This window comes from Aotus nancymaae, unplaced genomic scaffold (assembly GCF_030222135.1).
Source record: "Aotus nancymaae isolate 86718 unplaced genomic scaffold, 86718_ANA_hifiasm-v0.15.2.pri h1tg000053l, whole genome shotgun sequence".
Lineage (NCBI taxonomy): Eukaryota > Metazoa > Chordata > Mammalia > Primates > Aotidae > Aotus > Aotus nancymaae.
Window position 1 is genome coordinate 32,797,763 of NW_026988467.1, and position 26,824 is coordinate 32,824,586.

Consider the following 26,824-nt stretch of genomic DNA (forward strand, 5'->3'; position numbering starts at 1 on the left):
AGCGGGAGCACCTCCCAGCAGAGCATCCAGGATGGGTCAGGCATGGGTCAAATGTAATAGGCAAAATCTGTGGACAGCTGGCTGCTATGGAGATGTGGAGCTGTGAGGTGAAGCACTGCAGATGAGCAGAGCCTTCTCACATCTTGAGGGGTGCCCCTCTTGCTCTGAGGACCCTTGATTGGGAAGGGGCTCTTCCTGCACAGATCTTGTTCCTTGTGCGGCCTGGGCATGGGCTCCTGGACACAGAAGTGGGTCTGAGTGGGTGCTGTGGTATGCCGGGGGAGGGGCCAGCCTGCCTCTACTTCATTGCTAGAATGAAGTGCAATCTGCAAAGTCTAAATTTAAGCAGAGGAAGGAAGGAAAGAAGAAAGGAAGGAAGGAAGCCCTTGGCTTCCTATTGAGGGGAGGGAGGAGGAGGGTGGAACAGGAAGAGGCCTGGCTCTTGAAAGGTCGTTTGGCTCCTCCCAGGGACACTGGAGACCAGTAATACACTGGTAGAATACATACACTGGAGACACAGCAGACCATGTAGTACAAAAATGTCTTTTTTTTTTTTTTGAGATGCAGTCTCACTCTTATCAATCACCCAGGCTGGAGTGTAGTGGGGCGATCTCGGCTGACTGCAACCTCTGCCTCCCCGTTCAAGCAATTCTCCTGCCTCAGCCTCCCGAGTAAATGGGATTACAGGCGCCTGCCACTGTGCCCAGATAATTGTTTTTTGTATTTTTAGTAGAGACAGGGTTTCACCATGTTGGCCAGGCTGGTCTCAAACTCCTGACCTTGTGATTCACCCCCTCAGCCTCCCAAAGTGCTGGGATTACAGGTGGAGCCACCACTCCTGACCAAAAATGTCTTTATACAAACTTTGTGACCTTTTCTTGTTTCTTTACAGTAGGACTTCTCTCAGTGTGTGAGAAGCCTCCTCCCCTGGCTGCTCTGGATGGGCATGTGGGCACATGGGCAGTCTGTCTGGGGTGGTAGGCTCCCCCACCCCAGATGGAGTTCGGCAAAGATAGGATCAATACTTGTCAGCTGCAGTGGTGCTGGGATGCCCCCCTACCTCCTGCCTGCAAGGTCAGGGGCTGGACCAAGCCAAGCAGGGAGCTCCCACTTGGGCAATGGGCTGGGGGTGGGGCATGGGCCTCAAGAGACTGCTGGGCACTTCAGGTTCCCCTCCCCTCCCCTAGCCAAGACAGAGATGCCAGGTGCCACCTGCTGGCTGCGGGGAGCAGGGAGGAGGCACACTCAGAGCTACAGGAAGCCAGCTGGGAATCCTGCACCACCTGGCTGGGATGGAGGGAGATGGGGCTGGGTCGGGGCTGGAGAGGCTGAGACGCAGGCAGGGAGGGCAAGAACACAGGAGATGCAGGCCACAGTGGTCCCAGATCAGGAAGTTTTATTGCTGACATGCAGGAAGAGTCCCCATGTAGTACAAAAATATGTCTTTATACAAACTTTTTTGTGACTTTTTCCGCTTTGTTTCTTTACAATAGGACTTCTCTCAGTGTGTGACACCCAGTGAGGGCTGACCCATCCTCCTCTCATTTGCTTCACCAGAAATGTAATCAGACACATGGCTTGACCTTGGAAGGGCCCAGTCTGCCTGACAGGGCTTTGCAGACCCGGCGGCTATTGCTTTGAAAAGGAGGAGAGAGACCACGCATGGGCAGCAGGCCTGGAGGGGCCGGGTGGGCTGCTGGGCAGGGGCACTGCCGCAACAGGCCCTGGCCCAGCCTCAGGCCCTCACAGGAGGACAGTCGAGGGCTGGGAGCCCTAGGCCGGACTGCATTTCCACTCCCTCAGGAGACATTTATGAAATAAATATAAAAAAGAGGGCATCCCCCAGCTCCATGACACAAGACCCTGGCCCTCAGCGCTGCACAGCGGAGACCGACACAGGGCTCGCCGCTCAGGGGGAGTTAAGTGCTGGGCTCTGGTGGGCTCCCACAGGCCCACTAGGCAGAGGCGAGGTGCCCAAGTGCTGGATGGGGCATGGGGAGGAAGGGGCGTGGGCAGCCCTGCTACTGCTGGCAAGAGGTGGCCCCATTTTTTCCAGATGGGGAAACTGAGGCACAAGGAGGTTTGGGAACTTGCCCAAGGTCACTCACAGTGAGTCAGCTTTTTGGGGGGAGGAGAGCAGCTTGCACTCTGGGAAACACAGTCACTTCCCCACTGGGGAGCAGGGCCAGGCAGGAGGAGCTCAGGGCTCATGACTGCTTGGAGGGGACACTCAGCCTCTCTGAGGGCATATGGGGTGTAGGCCTCTGGGGAAGGGTCTTTGCTTGGCATCAGGCAGGGCCAAGTCCAGTGAGGGCAAGGGGGAGGGAAGGGCATTCTGGTGAGAACAGCATTTCTGGCAAGACGGGCATCCACTTCAAAATCTCGGCTCAAAAGGGCAGCAGGGCTGTTCTCAAGCCAGGCATGCAGGGTCCCCCAATCCCTACAATTCTCCCCTAAGTCCCCCACTGCCCATGGAGGACCCTGGCTAGGGTCTACTGGGAGAGACACTACATCTAGTGTGAGGCAAGGGCACAGGGAGATGTCCCCACCATCTCTGAACACAAGAGTAGGGTGGGGAGCAGGGAAGCATGCAGGCAGGCTCCCGCTTACAGCCAGGCCTGCCGCCCGACCCCTGGGCCCTTCACATTGGGAGTCCACGTAAGCTTGGTACCACAGGGAAGGATGGAGAAAGGAAAAGGTTAACACGCGTGTACAGCACCTCAGAGAAGCCACTGAGACGGGAGAGAAAGAGCCAGGTCTAGAAAGGCCTCCCATCACCGGCAGCAGAGAGGGACTGGCGGGCTGAAAGTGGACAGGGGCCGGCAGGAGGGCCTTCCCCGCCTGGGGGTGAGGAGGGAGCCCACATGTGGGCTGTAGACTCCCTGCTGTCCAGCCAGGCTGGGGGCAGGGAGTGGCCGTGGGCTGAGCCACCTAGAGATGGGAGAGACGTTGGTTACGGTAAAAAAATAAATATATTTGAGTTCGGCTTAAGATGAGGTGAAGGTTTTCCAAAGCTTGGCCTGAGAGGCCTGGATCAGACGGAGGGGGACGGAAAGAGGCTGTGGCAGGGGCCTGGGAGAGCAGGAAGGAGGGGATGCTCGCTCTGGGGCCTGCAGCGAGCTGCACTTTCAGCTTATTTGGACTGTGGGGAGCAGCGCCCCGGGTCAGGTGGTGGCCGCTGGGGAAGGCCCTGGGGCAGAGTGAGCAGGCTCCCTCCTCCTCCCTCTCGCTCAGTCCAGAGACAGCATGGTTAAAGAGACAGAGGTAGATTAAAACATCATGATTAAAAGCAGATTAGTTATCTAGGCTTCTCAGATTTAAAAACCAAACAATCAAGCAATCATCCCAAAAGGTAGCTTTGTGGTACCTCTGCTGACCCCATATGTGACCTGGGCTGTCCCTGTCCCTGCCCTGTCCCTGTTGCAGCCCGGGAGAGTCCAGCACTACAGGACCCAGCCCTGACAGCCAGGCCTTTGGCTGGGGCTGGAAGAGGTGGCAGCGGTGCTGGTGGCCCTGGCTGAGGCCGCTATTTCCGCAGGTAGCGCTGTGCCAGGATGGCCGTGTCCAAGGAGGTCATGGGCTGTGCGTCGTGGCCCAGCCGCCGCACCGGGGGCACGCTGCCGAACTGCCGCTTGGGCACCCAGCTCCGGGCATCGTGGATGGAGCTCTTCTCCTCAGCCAGCAGCAGCTGCTGCCGCATGTAGTTCTCAAACTCGTACTGGGAGCACTCCTCAGTCACCTTCGCCTTTGAGGCCAGGAGGGAAGGAGGGAGCGAGCGAGACAAAAAGAAACTCAGATGAAGACGGCGCAGCAGATGGGAGGGCAGGCATGAGTGCGGCAGCTGGCTCCTGCGCTCCCCTCTCCAGGCACCGCACCCTCAGGCCTCATCTAGTGAGGGCTAAGGGTAGGTCCCTGACACCCTCCAGCCAACCTGCACTTGCCTTGCAGGCCGCCCCTCGGACCTGGGACTGACACAGAGCCACGCTTCCTAATTCGCTGGCTACTGGAGAGGTCACTACCTCAGAAGCCTTAGCTGTCTGGCCCCTCACAAAGGTTCTCTGAACCCTGAGGCAGCCAATGCATGTCAAGAGCTACGCGAGCCCCATACTGAGCTCCCTGGGGTGGTCCAGGCAGATGGTAACAGAAGCTGAAGTGGTGTCCCCATGCCAGTCATCACAGAGGACAACAGGGCTTTGGGATCAGACTTAGGGTCAAGGCTCAGCTCCACTACTTCCAAGCTGTGTGACTTCGGGAAAGTCCTTACCTCTCAACCCCTCAGTTTCCTCTTCTATAACATGGGGCTAAGAACACAGGCCATGCAGGCCCGCAGTGAGGACTGAATGAGGTGCCCTCGGGGTAGGTACTCACTGCGGGCTAGTCACAATGACTTTAGCCGAACAGCCCAGAAAAGGTGGGAGCTGGTGGTGGGTAGAGACTAACTCCTCTTCCTCAGAGGCCAGGCGGCTCTGGGAGGCTCTCCCAGGCAGGGAAGGGCATTCCAATATCCAGGACCCAGCAACACTGTGGCTAGGCCAAGCCCTGCCCTCCAGGGGGCACCCTAAGATCACCTGCCCTCTGCTGTCTGGTGCCCAAGTCTCTGCCCCCACCCTGGGCCCAACACTTTCTCCAGTGCAGGGAATGGGGAGGAGAGAAATGGAGAAATGAATCATCTGAAAAATGAAAAGCAGGAAGGGTGATAGAGAACTCTGAGTCAGAGGGGCAGAGAAATGTGACCTAGGCAGCAGGAGGAAGCTGAGAGGGCTTCCTCTGAGGAGGCCCAGGAGGCCCAGAGGGCTGGCCTGGGCCTCCTGGGCACTGGCTCCAGCTCAGCGTCCCCACAGGCTTTCTGGCCACAGATCTCCTGCTACGCCAAGCCCAAGGCAGGCCCCAGGCAGCTCAGGTTGAAGACTGAAGTCTCCCTTTCCCACCCCAAGGCTGGGGAAGAAGACCAATGAAACCCTGTGGCCTGCATGGAGCTGGCACTGCTGCCCTTGCCCTGCCTGCCCCCAGAAGCCCATCCCGTGGAGCTGGGTAATGCACAGCCCATCTGCCCTCCCCAACTCACCTCCTGGGAGCTATCTGCATTGCTCATTTGGTCATCGATGTCAGGAACCACTTGCAAAGGCCCACTCAGAGATGACAGGGACTGCCTGCAGGGGGGCAGACAGGTCAGGCTGGCCCCAGAGAGACCAGGTGTCCACTGGTCCCAGACTTAGCTGGAGTCAGACACACCTGGGTTGTGTTCCTGCCACGAGACTCTGGTTCTCTATGCCTCAGTTTTCTTATCCCATAAAGGGGGACAATTTCTCCCTCACAGGTGGTGGCGAAACTCAGTGAGGCAATGCCCATCCCTCGCTGGCATGGCCTGGCAACCATGGCAGCCCATCGTTGCTCAACCTTCAGCTCTGCCTATGTACGCCCTCCCAGTCTTGCCTATGCAGAGAATCTGAAAATCTGACTCTAACTGGCAGAGAAACAGGCTGACTGCAGGCTGCTTTTCTGGGTAGCAGAGGCCCTGAGGACACAGCTTTGTGCCTGGTCCAGCACCTGTCCACTTACCATGATGCAATGATGGCACTGAGGGCCTCCAGGACGTCGGCGGCGGCCAGGCGCTGCTGGGGGTCAAGGACCAGCAGCTTCCGGATGAGACACACAGTGTTCTCAGAAACCCGTCCATCCCTGAGGCAGGGAGTTGGGAAGGGGGGTCTCAGTGGGTGGTGCTGGGTACGTGACCAGGATGCCCAGGCTCACCGTGCCATTTCCCTGCCTTGAGCCCATCAGGCTGGCTGCCCCCCAACCCCCCAGGAGGCAGGACTTACTCAGGGATGGTGTACTCAGCAGCCTTGATCTTGCGGAAGAGCTCCTGCGGGATGCTGTCGTAGAAAGGGAACTGGCCATACAGCATGGTGAAGAGCACCACGCCCAGGGCCCACATGTCACTGGGCTTGCCGCGGTATGGCCGGCCTGCGAGCAGACACACATCACACTCAGCCTTCGGGCTCCAGCCCCGTGCCTGGAATCCCACCCGGGACCCTCCACCTGTCATCCCCACTTCCGGTCCTCCCAGGGCAGTCTTCTGAGCTCCTGCCTGTGCTCCCCCCTCCCCTGTTCCTCAGGATGTGCCTCTCCTGACCCGTGAGGAGAGGGCTCAGTCAGCACCTGCTCACAGCACCTGCCCTGCCCGGCCAAACACCGAGGCCCTGAGAGCTGGGCCTGGGTCTGTAGCCCCAGCACCCAGCACAGAGCTCACAACCGGGGGTTCAAGAATGTTGGTGGCACAGCAGATAACTAGCTGGCTTCGGACGAGCCAGGCACTCTGCCCATCACCATCCGCACACCCCTCTGCCTCCTTCACAGCCCAGACGACCACTTGCTGGGTCCCCTCCTTTGTCTACTTGTGACTCCCATCTCCCTGCTAGAAGGGAAGTTCTCAGGTGCAGGTGCCTCCCTCCTGTGTTCACTGCTGAGCCCCAGTGCCCAGCACGGACTCAAGTATTTGCTAAATGAAGGAATGTCCACTTAATTACCCTCTCTGTGCGACAGTTTTCTCGTCTGAAAAGTGGAAGGGAACAGACATCTAACTGAGCATCTGCTTTAGGACAGTACTGGAAGAAACACTTTTAGTTCTGGCTCACGCCTGTAATCCCAGAACTTTAGGAGGCCGAGGCAGGCAGATCATGAGGTCAAGAGATCGAGACCATCCTGGCCAACATGGTGAAACCCCGTCCTTATTTAAAAAAAAAAAGAAAGAAACACTTTTAGTTGACTAACTGCTCCATAGCTCAAGGATACTGAGGCCCAGCGATCTGCTCTGTCCAGGGCCACACGGCTGGTCAGTGGGCCCACATCTGGCCACGCAGGCCCTGTTGCTCGCCTGCTTTCAAGGCTACCTGCCCACCCACCCAGCAGCAATACAGCCCCTCCCATGTGCCAGCCATTGCCTGACCCACTTCCCCAAATGCAAAATATGAAGACCACTGGAGCATTTGAAAGCCCTTGGCCCTGCCCACTCCCTGCGATGCACGCTCTGGTATAGTAGCAGGCTGTGGCAGCCTGGTTCCCAGAACACAACTCAGTTCTCCGTGGGCGTGGGCACCCTAGTGTCATCTCCCTGGGCGCCCAGGGCCCAGTGAAGGGTAAGCAGCTTAAACAGGAGAGGGCGGGCGTGTGTGCATGGCAGTGCCATTACAGGTCTCAGCCTGCGTCTTCGGAAGTTACCATGGCACCTTCAGGATGGCACTGCCGCCTACCACAGGGCCTGTTGTGGGGAATAAGCATCTGCCCTGGCTGGTACAGCAGGTAGTTCTGTGGAAGACGAGCTTCTCCCAAGCTCTTCCCAGGCTGTGTCATCCTTGGCTCTTTCCAGCCCCTGGTGCCAAAGAGCAGCTGGGGTGACTGTGTGGCTGTCCCCATGACTGACTCGAGGACAGCCCCCTTTCCCTAGACCTTGCTCCACCATGGGGTCGCCAGTACAGAATCTATTACTTGTGCCACCATTCTAGCTCTGTATGGCTCCAAAAAAGGTGGCTGGGCGCGGTGGCTCACACCTGCAATCCTAGCACTTTGGGAGGCCGAGATGGGCAGATCATGAGGCCAGGAGTTCAAGACCAGCCTGGCCAACATGGTGAAACCCTGTCTCTACTAAAAATACAAAAATTGGCCGGGCGTGGTGGCATGCGCCTGTAATCCCAGCAACTCAGGAGGCTGCAGCAAGAGAATCGCTTGAACCCACAAGGTGGAGGTTGTGGTAAGCCAAGATTGTACCACTGCACTCCAGCATGGGCGACACTGCAAGACATTACCTCAAAAAAAAAAAAAAAAAAAAAAAAAAGGCGCTGGCTCTTCTTCTGTGTCTGGAAGATGCTTCCTGCTGAGCTGAGCTGTCCTGCTGGCTTAGGCGGGAGGGATCTGCTTCCAGGACTCGTGTGGGGTTCCCTCAGCCTGAGCCTCTGCCCTGACCTGCGGGATGAACGGCCCCTCCACAGACAAGCTCACAGGGAGCCCGACCTAGGCAGGCGACCTTCCCTGAGCTTTGGCTTCTGAGGGAATACTGCACCTGGAGCTTCCCTTTCAGTAATGATCATGCCAGACATTAGGTGAAGGGCATTATTTAATCCCTCAGGGACTCACTGAAGTAGGTTCTACTGCCATCCCTATTTTATAGATGAGAAAACAGAGGTCCAGAGAGGTCTGTAACTCCCCCAAAGTCACATGGTTATTAGCCAGACTCATGTTGAGGGTCAGACCAGGTCTGCCTTTTCACAGTTCCATGGCCCATGCCTATGCTGGGCACATGGAGAATAAATGAAAGGGCAGACCTGAGCCTGAAACCCACATGGCAGGGCTGGTACTTCAGCTTCTAACCCAGGAGGGAGGAGGCTGAAGTCAGGAGACTGGAGGCCATGACCACACAGCTGGTTCAACAGCAAGGCCCGAATGAGAACCCAGGTCTCTGGTCTCCCAGCTGAGGACTCTCTCTGATTCAGTCAGCTTCCTTTGTTTCATCTTCTAAGACTGGCACAAGTCTAGAAAACCCAGAAGGAGAAGCTGCTGGCACCAGCGGGGAGGACCACAGAGCCTCAGACTGCACATGGAGACCACTATAGCCTGGTGCTGTGACAAAGGAGTCCCATTCAGGGCCAGCCCCCAGTTCCAGTCCTGCAGACAGGCACAGCCCCCTCACAGGCTGAGCAGAGGGAGGAGCCGGGCTCCATCTCCTATAGGGATGCTTTCCCCAAAGGTGTGGAGGGTGCCAGGCTGTGCTGGGCCATGCAGGTTGTGCCCAGGGAGTTAGGGTATACCCCTGGCAGCCAGATCCCTCTAGCAGAGGCTGTGGTGACTTCAACCAAAACCCCCAGGTCTGGGGAGTGGTATTACTGTCTTCTGCACACGGGCAGCCCTGAGGACAGGCCTGGCTCTGCAGCAGAGGCGGTAGCTAAGGGAACCTCCGAGGGAGTTGCAAGTGCTGTCTTACAGCAGCCTGCTCACCAGGATGCATGTGATGCCCTGGGCGAGGGTAGCTCTGCCAGTACACGGAAAGGGTGCCCTTGTGTGTGGGGTGGGGATGAGGGACCCTGGAGACCACCCCAAATTCTCCATGTTGGAGGGACGGGAGCTGTAGGCCCCGATTCCCTAAGGGATTGGGGCTAGGGAGACCCCAATTTGGCAGAGGACAAGGGGGAAAGAGAAAGCAACAGAGTGCATGGTCAAAGAGTTGGGAGCACGGGCTCCAGTGGCAGGTGGCCCTGGGACTGCCCTCCATTTTCCGGTTTATTATTTATTAGCTATGACTTTGGACAAGAGATGTCATCTCTCTAAGCCTCAATTTCATCTATGAAAAAGGAACTTAAGATACTGACCTCACAGGGTAGCTGTGTGGTTTAAACAAATGAGGCGAGTCATGCTCAGCACAATGTCTGGAACTTGGAAATCAGATCAGTGGGCAGTAACTTTGCGAGTTAAAGAATGATGCCTCTTAGCGAGGCCTACAGCAGGCCTTGCCTGGTCTGGCCCTGCACACCTCTCTGGCCTCCCCGTGAACCAGGCCGACTTTCTGAGCAGCTTGCAATTGCTCCAACGTGGTGCTGTGCCACCTCTCGGACCCTTGGCCTCAGCCCAGTCACACACACCCAGGGAATTCCTAGTTCCCCTTAAGATCCCAGCCCAACTGTCACCTCCTGGGGAAAGTCCTCCAAGCGCCCTTCATTCACTCTCATAGCAATTCCATTCCTTCCTAGTACTCATCTCACAGTAATTAAACATGCATTCCTGTTATTGTTACGTCTTCCTCCTCCAACAGACCAAACATTTTGTATGGGGAGGGACAGGACTGCTGGGCCCCTAGGGAAGCCCCAGCACCTAGCCCAGGGCTGTCCACAGATTTGCTGAGTGGACTGTCAGAGCCTGGCTGTATGGAGCTTGGAGGCCCACTGTTTGGCACACACACGTACCGCTGAGCACGTCGGGACTGATGTAGGCAGGGCTCCCCCTCTGGTCCTTCAGCAGGTCCCCCTCGCTCACCAGATGCTTCCCGAGGCAGAAGTTGGTGATGGTTATCCGATGTGTCCTGGGAGTGGGAGACAGAAAGTGAACAAGCTTCTATAGCAACCGGCACAGGACATGAGGGCAGGGCACACCTTGCTGGGCCCACTCCCATCCTGAACAGTAGGAGGTGGGTGTCTCGTCAGAGGGTTAAACAGCTGCCCCCCCACCTCTCCAGGGAGCAGAGGAATCAGTTCTTAGCCTTTTCTGGCCACCAGCCGAGCTGTCCCAGCAGGGACTGGCTTCTCTCCCAGGCACCTGAGGGTTGCACGGGCCATCCCTGGACCTGCTGCCCTGGCTGAATCTCAGGGTACAGCTTAGAACTTAGAACAACTTCCAGAGATTTCCCAAAACAGCCTCATGTAATACTCTAGACTGGGAGTGATCTGAGATTTCCTTCAATTTCCTCGTTCACACATGAGAAAAAGAAGTCCAGCAGTGGTCAGTGACTCCACCTTGGAAGGTGACCCAAGGGCCGGCCGCAAGCCACCTCTGCACCACTGAGTATGTCAGCTCACTGTCTCACTTGGCCCCACAACCAATGCAGAGGAAGAAACTGACAGTGGCCAACGAGGGATTTTCTCACGGTCCTGTTTCAGATGATACAACAAAGGCACAGGGAAGTGAAAGGACTTGGCCAAGGTCACACAGCTGGTGAGCAGAGAGCAGGATCCGAGCCTAGGTCTGTGGGGCCCGGAGCTGCGCACACAACTGACAGCTGCCTTATGCCCAGCTGTGTCCCTGGGCAGGGCCCTAGGCCCCGAATTACTTTTCCTTCTGTTCCATCGAAGCTGACTCATCCCTTACCTCGTACTTGTAACTCTGCCCTGGCTAAAACATCACAGATCTCCCTCTGAAAGGCGTGGGGCGGGGCAGCTTTGGGCTCTGATCCTTTCAAGAATGCTCCCATGTGGACAAAAGCAAGTGGCCTGAGAGGACCCTGACACCACACCAGAGGCTGGGAGGGTACGCAGGCCCTGTCTACGAGGCCTGGGAAAGGCTTCCTGGCCCACTGGGGCAGGCAGTGAGGAAGGGTGCCTCTCTACCCAACTGTGGTGCTCTTGTGTTGGCTGGCTGGGTGGAGAAGCTCGGGGGAAAAGCTGGAGGACAGCAGGAGGGAAAGCTCCATGGGGCCTCGGGCGGTCTCTCCCTACAATCATCTCTCAGAGGCACAGGGCATGTGTGGCTGCCGGTGGATTTCCCCAGGAGCTGCGTCCAGGAGGCTCCGAGAGCCCTTGGTGATCTTGGGGAATTCTGCTGGCAAAGGGCTTGATGCAAAACAAAGGCCAGTCTGTCTTCTGCGTTCCCTGTGGAAACGCCGACTCCAGCACCCACACAGGCCTGCCCTGTCAGCTGCCATAGGAATCTGACTGGTGGCCCATGGGCGGCTAGAGCCTGAGATCACAGGTGAAGGGTCACTGTGAAGGGCCACGTGCGTGTCAAGGAGAGGACTGCTCTAGCTCTGATCCTCTGGTACCATAGCCCTGAATATGGGACTGCTCAGGCCTCTTGTCCAGAAGGTTCCCACAGAGCAGAGGTACTGTGGGTTTTCTCCCCCAGTCAAAGATGGCCGAGGAAACTGCAAAGGCATCCCGTGTGTCTCTGAGGCTCAAGACGCTGGGAGGAGGACAGCTCAGGCAAGAGTATGGTGGGTTTGGGAGTCAGGTTCCTGGTCCTGGCTCTGCCACTTCCTTGCTTTGTAAATCTCTTGCTAAACCTCAATTTCCTCATCTTACAACAGTGAAATCGCAGCACCAAACTCCAGAACTGGGCTAGGACTCAGCAAGATAAGTTAATCTCCTGGAGGGCACTTAGCCCAGTGCCTGGCAAACAGGAACTGGTGTTGTCCTCTCACCTCGATGGTTGGCACACCTGGTGAGAAAGACCCTGTCTTGAAGGCAGTAGGGAAGAGGGCCATGGTGACAACAGGCCCTGGAGGACACGTGCCAGTGTGGCTGAATTTCAACTCAACACCGCTGGTGGGACTTTCCCACCCTCTGCCAGGGCAGGCACAGCTGAGGCTCTGCAGGGCTGGGTGGCGGGCGCACTGGAGTGTCTCCACAGGATGTGGCACGGGCAGCTCCAAGGCCTCCCGAGGCTTGGCAACACTCCCCTGCCCTGCCACCACCACCCAAGCGGGAGGTGCACGGCTCCCTGGAGTCCCAGACGCCCCAGTCTGGTCCTGACAGGAGGGGGCAAAGGCAGAGCGGGACAGAGGGAGGGACGTGCGTCAGTAGGACCGGCTTGAGTGAGTCACACGTTAGCTATGGCCTCTGGGCTGCCAGTGTTTTTCTCCTTTTCTAGGAACTTGGTTTGTCGCTGGCCTACCAAAAAGAAAGGAGGAAGCAGAAAGAGCCCACAGCACCTCACATAACCCCAGAATAGGATTTCAAATTTCGGCCCTTTTACAATCCAAAGCGGAGTGAACTCGCTGTTGCTGCTGCCTTGCCAACACCTCCCCTAGTCTGCTCCTTGGGAGCTCTCTGCTCTGCTGAGAAGGCCTCCAGCTGGTCTGCCTGCTGTCCCAGTGGAGTTACGGCCTGGCATGATGGGCAGGAAGAGGTTGGAGCTCCTTCAGGTCAACCCTCAACTGAACAAGGTGAGAGAGGGGCCCCAGAGCAGAGGGTGTACCAGAGGACGCGTGGGAGCAGTTAGTCTCTCTGTACCACACCACCCTGCCCCTCCGGAGCGCCCATGACTCAAGTGAAAGGCAGCCAGAACCTCTGTCTGCCCCAAGACACAAAAAGGGGGATTTAGCAGATTCAGGAAGTACAACCAGTACGCTGGGTCTTAGTGAGGCAGCGGCATTCTGCATCGATGGGCATGCGCACACACTCACTGCAGAGCTGCTACAGCCATGCCGGCGTATGCGGGCAGGTGCGACCCAGCAACTACACTCCTAGGACTAAGGGGGCCTGGAGAGGTGAGAGTTGGAAGCAAACCCCTCCCAGGGACACAAAGGAGCCAGGAGTGCTGGTGTGGTTAGCAGGCGTGAGCCCCATGGCATGTTCCTGTAGCAACCCTGGGATGCTCATTTACAGCCATGAGTGGCTGCTGTGGCAGGCCTGGGAGCTCTCTAGTCCAGCTGAAGGGGACATGGGCTCTGCAGCCAGATGGATTTAGGTGCCCAAAAAATATGCCTCCTCTTTGGGAACAGTGAGCCTGCAGTCCACAGCAGGATGGGACTGGCCCAAGGCCCCAGAGAGGGCCAGGGGAAGGGGCAGGACCCAGTCTCCCAACTCTATGACAACTGGCTCTCTGCAGCCCAGGGCTGGTTTGGTCAGGCTCCCCACCACCTCCCCTCCTCTCCTGGGGCAGAGCTATGGCTAGGGGACCGCTGGACCCTCCGCAATGGTGTCCTCGTCAGCTGCTCAACATGCAGCAGGCCTCATCTCCAGAAGTGTGAGCCCACGGGTCTCGTTCTCCTGTCTGTCAGCCACAGGCTCTCCAGTCCTGGCTAGATTAGCACTGGGGTGTGCTTGTGATACACCAAACCCCATCATATTAGGTAGCCTCCCACCCACTTATTTGCATCTTCAGGTCAATCTTCCCAGGAAGGCAAGATTACCTTCACTTTCACAGATGAGGAAATGGAAGCTCAGAAAAGTGCTTGGTACCTCAATATGAATTCAATCAATTAATAAGTAACCAAATGAATACACTCTCACAGTCCCTAAGATAATTAAGAGGCGGCCCTGGGAAGTAAGCCAGGTCTGACCCCCACGTCGGTGCTACTTCCGTCCTCCTAACTCACTCACTCAGCCAGTCCAGGGTTCAAGCAGCCCTGGAATTTCCTGTCTCCCTCCCTCCGCTCTCTGCAGAGCATGGCAGGGCAAGGTTCTCATCACTTCACTTTCTCGGCCTGGCAAATCCAACTCATTCTTCACAAATCAACTCAGGTGGCAGTCACTGTCCCCTCCATATGCCCCTCGCCCTCTGCACGCTGGTCCTCCACACATGGTACCATCTTCTGGTCAGTACCCCATCAGACGGTGGGCTCCGGAGGGTACTGACAGCTGCTGAGAGTTTCTGTCTGCAGCCCAGGCACCAGGCGGTGCTAGTAGAAGGATGGGAAGGCTTAGCCGCTGAGGTGCACAGCATCCTCCCGATGGCCTCTCAGGCTCGAGCTGTGGGGTGTGGAGCCCCCAGCAGTAATTCCCCATCAGTCGAGACGGGGCACAATGCAATGACCCCCTCCCTGGAGGCCAACCTCCAGGCAGTTTCTTTTCCTCTGGCCTCTGTGGCTTTGGCCCCATTAAAGGACAGTGGGCCCCGGATCCCTCCTGGGCTGGGATGGCCACATCATGGAATGAACCACCCACAACACGTCTGCTGTGAGATTCAGGCTGCCTCTGTGAGCCCTCCAACCAGCTCAACACTGAGGTGAGAGGTGAGGGAGGGAGGCTCAGGAAGAATGGGTGGGGGAGGTGCGCCCTTCTCAGCCCATGCATGGTAGCCCACAGCATGGGCCCATTTCCTGCTAGTCCTGGGCTCCTATGGGGTTGGTGGTCCCTCCAACATGGTGAGACTTGGTAGCACCATCCCAGATCACTCCAAAGAGGCCCAGGACCCTCTGTCAAGGTGGGATACCAGCCTGAAACCAGGGCCGTGCTTGGTCTCCCTCTGCTGGTTCACCGACAGTGCTGGGGTGGGCCGCCAGATCCCCTCCAAGTCTAAGGCATGTGCTCTCCCACTGCTAAGAGAGCTGGCCGCATTTTACAGGTAAGCACTCACAGCTGCATCCCTCTCCAGGAAGCCCTCTTAGCCAAAAGAAGCTGCCCTGCCCAAGGGAATGCCCCTCCCTATGGAGAGCAGACATTCAGTGACTGCTGTTGGGGCACAAAGGCCATGCATGGGACATCTGCAGGGCCATCCCACTCTTGAGCTTTTCAGGCTGAGGCCCTCCTGGGACTTCACTGTGGTTCAGCTTCTCCCTCTGCCTAATTCCACCCCATCACCCTGAGAGCACTCCACAGTAAACCTCCTGCACGTAAACCTCAGTTTCCTGAGGAAACTGACCTACAGCAAGACTTAATTTTGCTCATTCCTTCACCCCATTTGTCCATTAAAAAAATATTATTTTTGTAGAGATGGGGTCTTTACTATGTTGCCCAGGCTGTCTCAAACTCCTGGGCTCAAGTAATCCTCCTGCCTCAGCCTCCCAAAGTGCAGGGATTCCAGGTGGGAGCCACTGCACCTGGCCATTTGGTCTGTTTTTATAGTCATTTACTGAGTGCACACTAAGAGCCAGGCATGACAAATAAATGGACCAGGGAGGAGATCTAAAGTTCTTCCCAGAGCTCCTTTTCTGTGGCTCAAAACTCCCAGTCTCAGCAAGCCCCAAATTCCCACGTTCATCCCATCCCCGGAGCCCTGGGATTCCCGGAGGAAGTGGGTTGTTTTGAGTCGGAATCCCCATGGGGACCCCGCAGGGCACCGGCTAGCTGCAGTTTGCCGCCTGCCCCAGCCCCAGGGTAACAGGAGGAGGAAGAAATGGGGATCTTACCTCTTGTTGAGCACCATGTTCCCCAGCTTCAGGTCTCTGTGTACGATGTTTTTCTGCAAAACAGCAGGCATACGGTTTATACCGTCACTGTAAGAGGTGGGGTCAGGGCCCACCCTGTAAGAGGGGGCTCTCCAGGTGTTCAAGAAGGCAGGAAAAATTCTACGAGGTGCGTTTCTCTAGGCTCCAACCACAGGCAGATCAGGACAGTTCCAAGTCCTCATCACCCATGCGTCTGGATGGGGAATGAATGTGCACCTAGTCAGTGTCTCGCCATCTGCGGCAGCTCCTCCAGCTCTTTCTCCCCTCAGGGCCGCAGCTGGTGGGGAAAGCCACTTGCTTCCTTCCCTCCATCAGACATCCCACGGACAGGATGGATCTGGGGGTCAGAGAGGAGCTGTCATGGCTTTGTGACTAAGTACCACAGGATAGACCCACGGAAGCAGTGCACTGGGAAAGAGGCTCAGGCTCTCCTGCCCTTTGTCTCGGGGTGCCTGACACCTCTAATCCTACAAAAAGCTCAGACACGCTGTAGTTGCTTGGGTGGGTATCTCACTGTTGTCACTACATGGGGGACACCAGGTCTCTTAACTGATGGGGAATTACACAGGGGTTCTGCTGGGCTGCGGGTCAGCCCTCACCAGGAGGGTGGCCTCCAGGGTGGCACTGTGCCTCACCCTGTGCACCTGCCATTCAGCCACTCTTCTTCTGGACACCCCCAGCTATGAGGCACACCCGGGTGGACAGGACAGAGCTGCCTTCTGCTCAGCAGCAGCAAGAAAGGTGGCTTGCTGTGGCCAGAAGGCATGGCAGCACAGCGTGGCCTCACCTGGTGCAGTGCCTCCACCACACGGACCACATCGTAGAAAATGACCACAGTCTCCCGCTCGCTGAGCCTCTTCTCCTTGATGACGTAGTGCTGTAGGTTGATAAGGTCAGCGGTCTTGTCGCTGAAGTCGTGAGCACAGAGGCAGTCCAGGACGAGGCAGATGCGCTTCTTCATCTTCTTAACCATTCGGCTGGATTCTGTGTCTTCAACGATTTCACAGGTGCGGTCCTGGGAGGCAAGAGGGTAGCACAGGGCTTGGCTGTGAACGTGGCAGGGCCAAGGCCAGCGTTTGGGACTCTCCTCTGGGGTTGGACACTCAAACCAGTGAGGGAGCCTGGAATAAGCCTGCAGGTGCAGGCCGCAGAGGACTGAGGCCTGGGCAGCCTGGACCATGGGGCCGCTCAGTACTGTGCAGCCTCTTGTGTGCCAAATGCCGGGACCAGCAAGAGGCTGAAGCTAAAACATCTCAGGTGAAGGCTTAATGCTTTGAACATAATACAAAGGATTCAGATCAGGTCTGGGCATTTAAAGACTAAGGGCCCTCTCAGCCCAGTGCTCAAGCAAAAATGGGGCATCCTCCTTCCATGGCACCCAGATTCCAATAATCACCAACAGAGCCTCCTTTCAGTGTCTAAGACGGTGGGAGTTAGAAAGAGGTCAATCTTGGCAGGCTCCAGAGGCTACACAGGGTTCTGTGTCCAGGACTCCTGTTTTCCTCATGGTTGCAGTACTCCCAACGGTCACATAATGGTGGCTAAGAGTGACTCTGACCTCAGACTGCTGGGTTCAGGCCCCAGCCCCACCTTGTCTTAGCTGTGGGACCTGGGGCAGTTTGCTTAACCTCTCCAGGTCTCTAGTTCCTCATCGGTAAAAGGGAGCTAGTAATCCCTCCCTCACAGATCGAGAGAAGTAAATAAGACAGTCCACATCCTGAGCTTAGGTCCCGGACTGCCAGGGCTCAGTGAGTGGGTACTGCCATCAACATTGTGGCTGCCAGATGGACACAATGGTAGCAAGCTCTAGAGCCATTTTCCTTGCTGAAAGTTATTTCGAGTAAGACAAAAAGCACATACAACCTGGGGACTTCATCTGACCAGTGTGAGGAAGCCCTTGGTGGCATGCCAGGCAGACTGACTGTCCCCTCTGGGGAACTCCTGGAGGACTGGATATCCACATTTCTTCTTTTTCTTTCTTTCTTTTTTTTTTTTTTGAGATGAAGTCTTGCTCTGTTGTCCAGGCTGGAGTGCAACGGCACAATCTCAGCTAATTGCAACCTCTGCCTCCTGGGTTCAAGTGATTCTCCCACCTTAGCCTCCTGAGTAGCTAGGATTACAGGTGTGTGCCACCCCGCCTGGCTAATTTTTTTGTATTTCTGTAGAGATGGGGTTTCACCATGTTGGCCAGGCTTGTCTTGAACTCCTGACCTCAAGTGATCCACCCACCTTGGCCTCCCAAAGTTCTGGTATTGCAAGTATGAGCCACTGCACCCGGCCTCACATTTCTTCTTAACAGCAGGACCACATCTCATATTTGCTTTTCCCAGAGGCCCTAGCACAGTGTCTGGCCACAGACGGTACACTAGAAAGTTTTGATCACCCAAAATGACATGAACCAAGGCCAAGCTTTTGAAGATATCAGAGACAAAATACCAAGACGCCACAATCACTCTCAATTTGATTTCACGTTTAAGGGAATACTCTAATTTTTGTAGTTGCCTAATGATACTGAGTCTCCTCTAATTGCAAATCTAAGAAAAAAGACCTTGGTGGGGTATACACACAGGGGTGGGAAGCGCTTTCCATTTGTTTTATTTCAGGAACTCAAGCTGACAGGGAGTTTTTATTGCCTGAACAGCAATGATGATGACAGCGTTCCAGCTACAGCTCGGTGCTTTGCACATGCTCACTCATCTTCCCAACCACCACTGGAGGTAGGTACTGTTATTGCTATCCCCATTTTATAGACAGGGAATCTGAGGCCTAGAGACCTGAAGTGACTTGCCCAAGGTCACACTACCTGAATCCTCAAAACCTGACTGCTCTCTCTGGCACTGTGCTGACTCTCACATAGTAGATCTGTCTGGGCAAGAGCTGGTCTTGGCCAGCAAATAGCTGAGGGCTTGGTGGACGCCCAGCTGAGGAATGGGGCTGTTCCCAGGCCTGTCCAGGAGGCCTCCTGGTCATTGTGAACCCAGGTCTTCATTTCTGGAGACAACTTACCGTGTTGCCCCAAGAATGGTTCTTGTCATGTACAAGCTGTTAATACCCTTCCCAAGGGACCTGGAACATCTGAGCACAGGAGCACAGGGATATTTGCTGGACAAACTGAAATGCCTGAGCAGGTGGAAAAACAGGTGGTCCCAAAACAACTGTGGAGATCTACAGATGGCCCCATATGCTGGTTCGTTCTTGTCACCTTTCCTCCCACCCCAGCCTGGCCAACTCCTGATGACGTGGCCAAAAACGGCTCAGGTCCAGGCGTGGTGGCTCACGCCTGTAATCCCAGCATTTTGGGAGGCAGAGGCAGGTGGATCATCTGAGGTCAGGAGTTCAAGACCATCCTGGGAAACATGGGGAAACCCAATCTCTACTAAAAATACAAAATCAGCTGGACGCGGTGGCACGTGCCTGTAATTCGAGAGGTTGAGGCAGGAGAATTGCTTGAACCTGGGAGGAAGAGGTTGCAGTGAGCCAAGATTGCGCCACTGCACTCCAGCTTGGGTGACAGAGTGAGACTCTGTCTCAAAAAGAAAAAAAGGGGGCCCAGGTGTCTTTAAGTGACTTCCTGCTTTCCTCTTTTCTCAGAAAAGTGGCTCTTCAAAGAAAGCCTGGCTGTTGTAAGATACAAACTGTGTGCATTCCTTCTAGGCTGTAACCATCTCCATAAGAGCACAGCTAGTGTGGCCCAGCCTGACTTCCAGCCCAGCCCAGCCCACCTCACCTGACCCTGGAAGTCCTGACATACCCAGCCTGGCAAGGACACCTGAGGGTCACATGAGCTGCTCACATGGCTGTGGCCCCAGCAAGTGGTAGCCCCCGAAGCCAGCCGAAGATGGGCACGAAGGGTGGGGGAAGGGCAGGCCGCTCACCTGGAAGAGGCCGTGGTGGTGCACCACGCCGTCCTGCGTGTGCAGGAGAGACAGCAGCGAGTACTCAGTGTGCAGCAGCATCTTGCCTTGCCGCTCCTCCTGGCTCTCTATGCCTTGGTCCCCCCTCTCCTCCAGGGTCAGGATCTTTAGGAAAGCACAAAAATAAAACCAAAACCGGAACACCTCATTTTACACAGGAGAATGACCAGAACGGGGAAAGCAGGGGGCTTTCTACCACATGACATTTGCACACAACACACCCACAAACACACCAAGTGAAATTGTTTTTCTTAATATGACGGCAATGTAATTTATGCACAGACAAAACTCTTTAAATCAGGAGGTGTTCCAAGGGAGACCATGTGAACTTGATTGCTTCTCGGGAAGAAACGGCGCTACTCTTGTTCACAAGTGACGCAGGTGTGAAGGTGGAGGAGGGAGGGGGGGTTGGCATGACAGGCCCTGGTCCTGAGGCACCCTCACCCCCACATCTCACTTACCTTCAACTGATAGAAGTCATCCGTGCCATCTTTCCTTGCCAAACACTGCACAATGCTTGGCACCGGTGAGTTGCCCAGACGAGGACCTATGGCACAGAGAGCTGCTGGTCTACTTTTCAGAAGCCCTGGCTGTCACGGCGCCAGGTCACCACGTGGTCTTTCACTAGACCTTCTATTCAGGAGGGCACCATAGCTCATGTGCACTGGACTGACCTCCCAAGGTCAGCTGAGAGTTTTCAAGGTCTCCCCTCCAAAAATAGAGAGAGGTATGTGTGCTCTGCCTGGAACACATCCAGCTTTTGCAGGCACGTTTCTCAAAGAGAAGTTTTCAACCCTGGGTGGACACTGGAATCTCTAGGAAGCATCTACTAAAAACAAGAGATCCAGCCGGGTGTGGTGGCTCACACCAGTAATCCCAACACTTTGGGAGGCTGAGGTAGGAGGATTGCTTCAGCCCAGGAGTTTAAGACCAGCCTAGGCAACATAGTGAGACTTCTTTTCTACAAAAAATAAAAAATTGGCTGGGCATAGTGGAGCACACCTGTAGACCCAGCTACTTGGGAGGCTAAGGTGGGAGGATCACTTGAGCCCAGGAGGTTGAGGCTGCAGTGAACTGTGTTTGTGCCACTGCACTCCAGCCAGGGCAACAGAGCAAAACCCTGTCTCAAAAAACAAACAAAACCCAAGAGATCCTGGGTCCTGTGAAGAGCAACTTTAGGGTCAGGATCCAGGAAACTATAGTTATAGCAACAGGTTCCCTGGCGATGCTGATACAGCCATCTGGCCTCTGTTCAAGTGCCAGCTTTGGGGACCTTATGTACTTCTGGAGATGCACAGTGCTCGTTGTCCCGTGACAGCACCTTGCACGAGCTTTCAGAGTGGAAATCTGATGTCACAGTGCCACTGTTGCGTGAAAAACACTTTTTTTGAGATGCAGTTTTGCTCTTGTTGCCCAGGTTGTAGTGCAATGGTGCGATCTCGGCTCACCATAACCTCCACCTCCCGGGTTTAAGCGACTCTCTCATGTCAGCCTCCTGAGTAGCTGGGATTACAGGTATGCACCACCATGCCCAGCTAATTTTGTATTTTTAGTAGAGATGGAGTTTCTCCATGTTGGCTAGGCTGGTCTTGAACTCCCAACCTCAGGTGATCTGCCTGCCTCGGCCTCCCAAAGTGCTGGTATTACAGGCATGAGCCACCGTGCCTGGCCAAAAAACTCTTAATTAAGCTCTGCTGCTCTTTTTTTCCTTCTTACCAGTGAAATGTTCACAGACCCACTGCTCCTAACATAGCACCCAAACTCCTTCCTCTGGCCTCCAAGGCCTTGCATGATTCTGTTCCTGCCCACCTTTCTAACTGAGGATGTTCCATGCCCCGTCCCCTGCCAGACTCCAGCTCCTAATACTGGGCTCCTAATTCCCAATATGCTTAGCCCTTTCCTGCTGCTGGGCCTCTGCACGTGCTGCTGCTTCTGTCTGCAATGCTCTTCCCCAGCTTTTCCCCAGCAGCAGGAGGAGCTGCTGCTCCTCCTCAGGTGTCAGCTCACATGGCACTTCCTCATAGAGAGGCCTTTCTTGCCTGCCCTACCTACGGGCCTTCTCATCTCATGTCATTGTGGAACTTCTTTCAAGGCTTCTGCACTGCTGGTGATGTCTGGTGAGATGTTTACTCTGTTTCTTTTTCCAACCAGAATGTTAAGCTCTGTGAGGGCAGGAACTTGTCTGCCTTATTCACTGCTGCATCCCCAGCAAACAGCACAGGCCTGGCACGTGCTAGGCACCATTAACTATGTAATGAATGATGAGCTGGAACTATCCTGTGTCTGTAAGTCCAAAATTCTGTCCCAAAGTACAACTCACGCCCAGTCTCTGGCTGCAACCCTGACTATAAGCAATTTGGATTGCTGGTCCTTACACATCATGCAGAAATGCTCTGCTGCTCCTCTGGCTAACTGCCAACACCTGTGCCAGGATTTAAAGACATTTGGGAGACTATACAAAATGCTTTGTGAAATTATGCCATCCAAGAATAGCATAAAGCAGTGACTTGGATGATGGATCTTGAGTTTTTAATTTTTATTTTATTTTATTTTATTTTTTAGAGACAGAGTCTCGCTCTGTTGCTGAGGCTGGAATGCAGTGGCGTGATCATGGCTCACTGTAACCTCAAATTCTTGGGCTCAAGTAATCCTCCTGCCTCAGCCTCCCAAGTAGCTAGGACTACAGGCATGTGTCACCATATCCAGTTAATTTTTATATTTTTCTTGTAGAGACGGAATCTCACTATGTTGCCCAAGCTTGCCAAGTCTTGAACTCATGGCCATAAGTGATCCTCTCACCTCAGCCTCCCAAAGTGCTGGGATTACATAAGTGAGCTGCCACACCTGGCCAGATCTTGGGTTCTAATGCAGCTAATGGGTTCTAATGGATGTGCTTCCTGTGGGCACAGCAACATTGTAGGAGCACACATAGGATTCTCTGGGGGAAGAGACAGAGCCTAGCTATTGGCTAAGACTGATCTAAGGCTGGTGCGGCTACAACACTGACAGCCCCTCGTGCAGTGACCTAAGGCTTGGGTCTTCCACTGATATAAATATACTCTGCTTCAAGCAGTGAAGCTAGGGACAAGGCTGGGGGCAGGGCAGGACCACACACTGCAGTGGGTGGGCCACCTCAGTCTGATGTCTATAAGGGTCAGATCGTGCGAGCCAATGTGCCCTGCGCCTGCCTCGCAGCACACCCATTTTTCCCAAAAGTCAGAGGCTTACCAAGGATGAATGGTCCAGCTCTCTTTGCATTATTTCCAGAAATCCCACTTCCTAGAGCCTTGGCCCTGGCCGACGTTTCCCCAGCTCCTCTGTCTGATGCTCTCCGCTTCATTCTCAGCTCTAGACAAGACAGAAAAGACCCCTTCTCACTGAGTAAGTCGGCGAGTTTCCTTATGCTAACCCAGCCTGCAAGTCTTTGACTTGGGATGCATCAAACAGCTGCTAATGCTGCTGTTCCATTGCAGCTGCCACCTCCTGCTCCCAGAGGAGCCTCCAAGGCTCCAAGTGACAAAGAACCACAGCTCCTTTACTTGGGATTAATTAGAGGCTAAAGGTGGACATCCTTTAAGGCAGCATATACAGGGTATGGAGGCAGAGAGCCAACACACCACCACGAAGTGGCCAGTTAAATTCAGAGAGGAGAAAACTGGGCTTTATGCAGATGCTAAAGCCAAACAGAGCCCCAAGAGACCACCACAGAGGCCGAGAGGAGAGCCAGCCCCATCCAGCTGAACCCCAGCCCTGAGCAACTTCCCAAAGTGAGACCTGCTCTCCAAATACCTATGGCCTGATGAACCGAGCTGCCTATTCCTGGCCCCTATCCGGACAGTGGGCCCCAGGAATGGGATGTTTGTTATACATGAGGCTTGGGGGCTTCTTATGCCCATGGAGTTCGATGACTACTGCCCTGAGAACCCCTCTCCCCATCTTTCCTTGACTCTCTGCTTCTCTCAGATGAAAGAACCCCCCAAAGTTGTCAATGGCGGGGTTTACTGTCTCTTCCCTCATAAATGCAAATTTTTCCTGAATTACTTTTCAGAAAAAGAAAATTCACTGTGTATTTAAGAGTAAATTAAAGAACACTACTGGAGATTGCTGAGCACTCTGATTTGCCTGATGATCCTGAGATGCTCCTACACAAAAATGAAAGGCACGGGGCGCGGTGGCTCATGCCTGTAATCCCAGCACTCTGGGAGGCCGCGGCAGGCAGATCACCTGAGGTCGGGAGTTCAAGACCAGCATGACCAACATGGTGAAACCCCGTCTTTAGGAAAAAAAAAAAAAAAAAAAGAAAGGCGGACATTTGGAACCAGAGGCTAAAAGACACCTCAAGACACAGATTAAAAAAAAAAAAAAAAAGATAAAAACACAAAAAAGGAGTTGCTTCTTCCAGCTCTCCAAAGTCAAACACTTTGGGAAAGCGGGTCCAGGGGAGACAAGGAAACAGATGTGTACAGACGACTTCCATGTGGGGAAGGTCAGGGGTCACAGGAACACCCAGTGTGTGTGAGGGGCTCCGTGAAAACTTCCCTAAGGATACAGGAGTGGGCCAGGCCAAGGGCAAGGACATTCATGGTGGGAGGGCCTCAGTGTACAAACACGCCCAGGTAAGAAACGGCACGCAAGCAACCAACTCCAGGTAGTTTGTGTTGCTGGAGCATCCAACATGAGGCAGGGAATGGTGAGAGGTGGCCCAGAGACAGAGGCCTGACACCCACCTTAGGAGTGTAGCCTTTACCTCTCCATAATGGACTAAAAAACACAGAACCCCAGCCTGTTCCTGTCTTTTTCTTCATATAAAAGTAATTGACGTTCTCTGCAGGAACGTTAGAAAATACACATATGCAAAAATAAGAAAATAAGGTACCTATGATCTCACCTCCCAAATACAATTGCTGTTAACATTCAAGGATGTTTTTCCTGTGTGTATGCTTACATAAGGTTTTTATTAATACAAACATCTGGACCACACTGTAATGCTATTTTATAAGTTTCCTTTTCTCCCACCTAAAATACATTAAGGGAGGCCAGGCGCAGTGGCTCCATGCTTGTAATCCCAGCACTTTGGGAGGCCGAGGTTGGTGGATCATCTGAAGTCAGAAGTTTGAGACCAGCCTGAACAACATGGTGAAACCCTGTCTCTATTAAAAATACAAAAACTAGCTGGTCATGATGGTGTACACCTGTAATTCCAGCTACTTTGTGGCTGAGGCATGAGAATTGCTTGAACTCAGAAGGCAGAGGTTGCAGCAAGCTGAGATCACGCCACTGCGCTCCATCCTAGGTGACAGAGCGAGACTCTGTCTCAAAAAAATAAAAAAAGGTGGTGGATGCCTGTCTCAGGAGGCTGAGGCAAGAGAATTGCTTGAATCAGGGAGCCGGAGGTTGTAGTGAGCTGAGATGGCACCACTGCACTCCAGCCTGGGGACACAGCAAAACTCCATCTCAAAACAAACAATCCAACAAAAAACATTCAGAGTAAAAAAAAAAAAATTTTTTTTGAGAAGAGTCTCACTCTGTCGCCCAGGCTGGAGCACAGTGGCTGGAGTGCAGTGGCACGATCTCGGCACACTGCAATCTCCTCCTCCTGGATTCAAGCTATTCTTCTGCCTCAGCTTCCTGACTAGCTGGGATTACAGGCGTGCGCTACCACACCCAGCTAATTTTTGTATTTTTAGTAGAGACGGGGTTTCACCATGTTGGTCAAGCTGGTCTTAAATTCCTGACCTTGTGATCCACCCGCCTCAGCCTCTCAAAGTGCTGGGATTTCAGGTGTGAGAGCCACCACGCCCAGCCACAGGTAAATTTTACAGTATGTGAAATGCACCTCAACAGACTGTGAAAAACAAAACAAAAACCCATTGACATCCCTGCATCACAATAGAGAGAGCTACACAGTCTCCTTGGAACAAATACACAGTGATTTCTCTGACCATTCCCTACTTATGGACACCTAGGTTCTTTCGATTAAAAAAAAATTAATTGGCATGCACATACAAGTATACATCTTGTCATACTTATCTGTCTCCCTCTGGATACATTCCAAGAAGCAGAACTGCATAGTCAAGTGAGGTGCATTTTTTTTTTTTAAATCCCCATTAGACTAATACAAGGGGGGCATGTTTTTAAGGTATTTGACATATGCTGCCAGGCTGCTCCCAGGATGGCTGTGCCAATTTACAGTCCCATCAGCAGCGTGGGAGAGTGAGTTCCAGAACTTGCACCAGGACTGAGTTATTTCCTTACTCTTATAAATGGCCAATTTGGTGGGCAACAAAAAGCACAGCATTTTAAAATCCATAATTCTTTCAATATTTCTGAGGTTGAATTTGTTCCACATGCTTATTGGCTGTGTCTATTATTTCTTTTAAGAATTTCCTTTATATTATTTTTCTATTTTTACTGCTATATGTGTATTAGTGTCATTAATTTTTAGAAGCTCTTTCTATATAAGGATATAACTGACATATAGCTTTTTCATCTTTAACTTTTTTTTAATTAAAAAAAAAAAAGGTTAAGGGTTGGGCATGGTGGCTCATTCCTGTAATCCCAGCACTTTGGGAGGCCAAGGCGGGAGGACTGCTTGAGCCCTGGAGTTCAAGACCAGCCTGGGCCATGTTTTGAGACCACTTTCAATTAACAGAACATTAAAATTAACAGAACATTAAAAATTTTGTTTAATTAAAATTAAAATAAGGTTGACTTTCTTTTTAACAGTAAACAGTTTCTTTATTCATCCTCCTCCTCCTCTTCCTCCTCGTCTTCATCTTCCTCTTCCACCTTTTTCTGGGCAACTTTAGCAGGACCCTTTGTGCCATCATCAAACTCTCCTTTCGACTTACAGTCAGCAACATCCTTCTCGTACTCCTCCTTCAGCTTTGCCACTGTCATTTAGCTTATTCCTCCTCTCACCCAGCTTTTTTGCCACGTCTCCAACAGAGATGCCAGGGTTTGTGGACTTGATCTGAATAGAACAGGAAGAGTCCAGACGGTGGCCTTTTGGGGGCATTAGGATCCTTCTTCTTGCCTCCCTTAGCTGGTCCATAATCCTCCATTTCCCGATCATAGCGCACTTTATCGCCTTTACCATGTCATCAAATTTAGATTTCTCTTTCCCGGACATTGTCTTCCACCTCTCAGAGCATTTCTTGGAAAATTCTGCAAAACCGACAGGGACCTCTGGGCGTTTCTTCTTATGTTCTTCTCTGCACGTCTGCACAAAGAAGGCGTAAGCAGACATCTTGCCCTTTGGTTTCCTGGGGTCACCTTTAGCCATCCTGACTGTATTGTTCGCTAGTCTCAGGTTGACTTTTTA

At 53.7% G+C, this 26,824-nt stretch overlaps 1 protein-coding gene across 4 annotated transcripts in view; it reads right to left on the reverse strand.

Annotated features, from left to right (window-relative positions):
- Positions 1–1,379: 1,379 nt before the first annotated feature.
- The window catches only part of STK40 (serine/threonine kinase 40), a 46,080-nt gene continuing 20,635 nt past the window's right edge, over positions 1,380–26,824 (reverse strand). For 3 of the 4 annotated variants that reach the window (XM_012439494.3, XM_012439489.2, XM_012439504.3), the window contains exons 2-11: positions 22,729–22,848; positions 19,962–20,047; positions 19,462–19,605; positions 16,374–16,601; positions 15,548–15,600; positions 9,951–10,066; positions 5,820–5,964; positions 5,560–5,679; positions 5,066–5,150; positions 1,380–3,745 (exon numbers count right to left, since the gene is read on the reverse strand). In XM_012439494.3, the coding sequence (XP_012294917.1) occupies positions 3,527–3,745; positions 5,066–5,150; positions 5,560–5,679; positions 5,820–5,964; positions 9,951–10,066; positions 15,548–15,600; positions 16,374–16,601; positions 19,462–19,605; positions 19,962–20,047; positions 22,729–22,840 (1,308 nt within the window). In that variant the 5' untranslated portion in view covers positions 22,841–22,848 and the 3' untranslated portion in view covers positions 1,380–3,526. Of the gene's footprint in view, positions 3,746–5,065; positions 5,151–5,559; positions 5,680–5,819; positions 5,965–9,950; positions 10,067–15,547; positions 15,601–16,373; positions 16,602–19,461; positions 19,606–19,961; positions 20,048–22,728; positions 22,849–26,824 lie in introns of those variants that run through there. The other variant, XM_012439514.2, reaches the window with a different exon arrangement.